Raw genomic sequence first — 1,648 nt, 5'->3', positions numbered from 1 at the left:
GAATTATTCAAACCCCAAAGAATTCCTCTCAACACATGGCTATGATGCTCCTCCATTATTATTATTATTATTATTATTATTATTATTATTATTATTATTATTATTATTATTATTATTATTATTATTATTTATGGTTTCTTTTAATTATAACTTTATTTCAGCTGCCTTAGTATCGGGCATCTGGAGGCCAAGAGTAGCAAAGGCACTTTTCTTTTGCCATGCATGCTAAAATTTTCACCCCATTTATTTCATTTTAGATGAAGAGTGCTTTCCGTAGTATATGGTTAGGGTTAGTATATGGGCTTTACCCAACAAGGTTATCTTTTGTAGTTCACGGAGATTGGAGTTACCAGGGAGTTGCTTAATATACTTCTCAGCTCCCTTCTTTATCGTTCATAACGCACCAATTACTACTGGTATTGCATTTTTGTGATTTATTATTATCATTATTATTATTATTATTGTTGTTGTTGTTGTTGTTGTTGTTGCTGTTAAGGCTGCGAGCTGGCAGAATCGTTAGCACGCCGAACGAAATGCTTGGCGGTATTTCGTCTATTTCGTCCGTCTTCACGTTCTGAAGTGAAATTCCGCCGAAGTCGACTTTGCAGTTTATCTTTTCTGGGTCGATGAAATAAGTACCAGCTGAGTACTCCCCCAAATTTCAGGCCTTGTGCCTATAGTAAAAAGGATTATTATTATTATTATTATTATTATTATTATTATTATTATTATTATTATTATCATTATTATTATTATTACTAAGGTAGCAACTGGCAGTAGCACGCCGGGCAAAGTGCTTAGTGGCATTTCGTCCGTCTTTAAGTTTTTAGTTCAAATTCAGCCGAGGTCGACTTTGCCTTTCATCCTTTCAGGGTCGATAAAATAAGTACCAGTTGAGCACTAGGGTCGATGTAATCGACTTAACCCCCACCCTCGAATACTGACCTTGTGCCAAAATTTGAAACTATTATTATTCGTTTTTGTTGTAACAACAAATCTAAGGTTTTAAATGATGGTTTATCTGTTTGTCTGTTTACAGCACATAACTACGTCGTCGATGTGTACCTAGCTCAGAATGACACCCTTCATGGTGCTTATATCAAAGTTATTGGATTGAAAAGTTCAACAAAAAATATCATTCTACCTAGGTGAGTTATAAACTGAACACATTGTCAACAGTTGTTGTTTTACGAGTCAGCCTTAGGGCTAAACAACAATGGATTAGCTATCAGAACCATTCCCGGCTGTACATTGTGTCCTTAAACACAGCACTTTATTTTACGTTGCTTCAGCACACGCGGCTGGTAAAAATGAGTAGCACCTGTAATTCAAAGGGCCAGCCTTGTTCACACTTTATGTCACGCTGAATCTCTCTGAGAACTACGCTAAGGTTATATGTGTCCGTGGTGTGCTCAGCTACCTGCACGTAAATTCCATGAGCAGGCTGTTCCGTTGATTGAATCAACTGGCGGAGAGATAGACTATGTATGTATGTATGTATGTATGTATATATGTATATATGTATGTATGTATGTATGTATTTATGTATGTATGTATGTATGTATGTATGTATGCATGCATGTATGTAAGTATGTATGTATGTATGTATCTATCTATCTATCTATCTATATGTATGTATATATATATG

At 35.4% G+C, this 1,648-nt stretch overlaps 1 protein-coding gene across 1 annotated transcript in view; it reads left to right on the top strand.

Annotated features, from left to right (window-relative positions):
* Nucleotides 1-1,648, top strand: part of LOC106870659 (inactive pancreatic lipase-related protein 1) — a 98,974-nt gene that overhangs the window by 88,015 nt on the left and 9,311 nt on the right. Inside the window, exon 7 of the mRNA XM_052970243.1 lies at nt 1,040-1,148. Coding sequence (XP_052826203.1) covers nt 1,040-1,148 — 109 coding nt within the window. The remainder of the gene's footprint in view (nt 1-1,039; nt 1,149-1,648) is intronic.

The sequence above is a fragment of the Octopus bimaculoides genome, chromosome 8 (assembly GCF_001194135.2).
Source record: "Octopus bimaculoides isolate UCB-OBI-ISO-001 chromosome 8, ASM119413v2, whole genome shotgun sequence".
In the NCBI taxonomy this organism is placed as follows: Eukaryota; Metazoa; Mollusca; class Cephalopoda; order Octopoda; family Octopodidae; genus Octopus; species Octopus bimaculoides.
The sequence above is the reverse complement of the archived record's forward strand: the minus strand, read 5'-3'. Positions and strand labels throughout refer to the sequence as shown.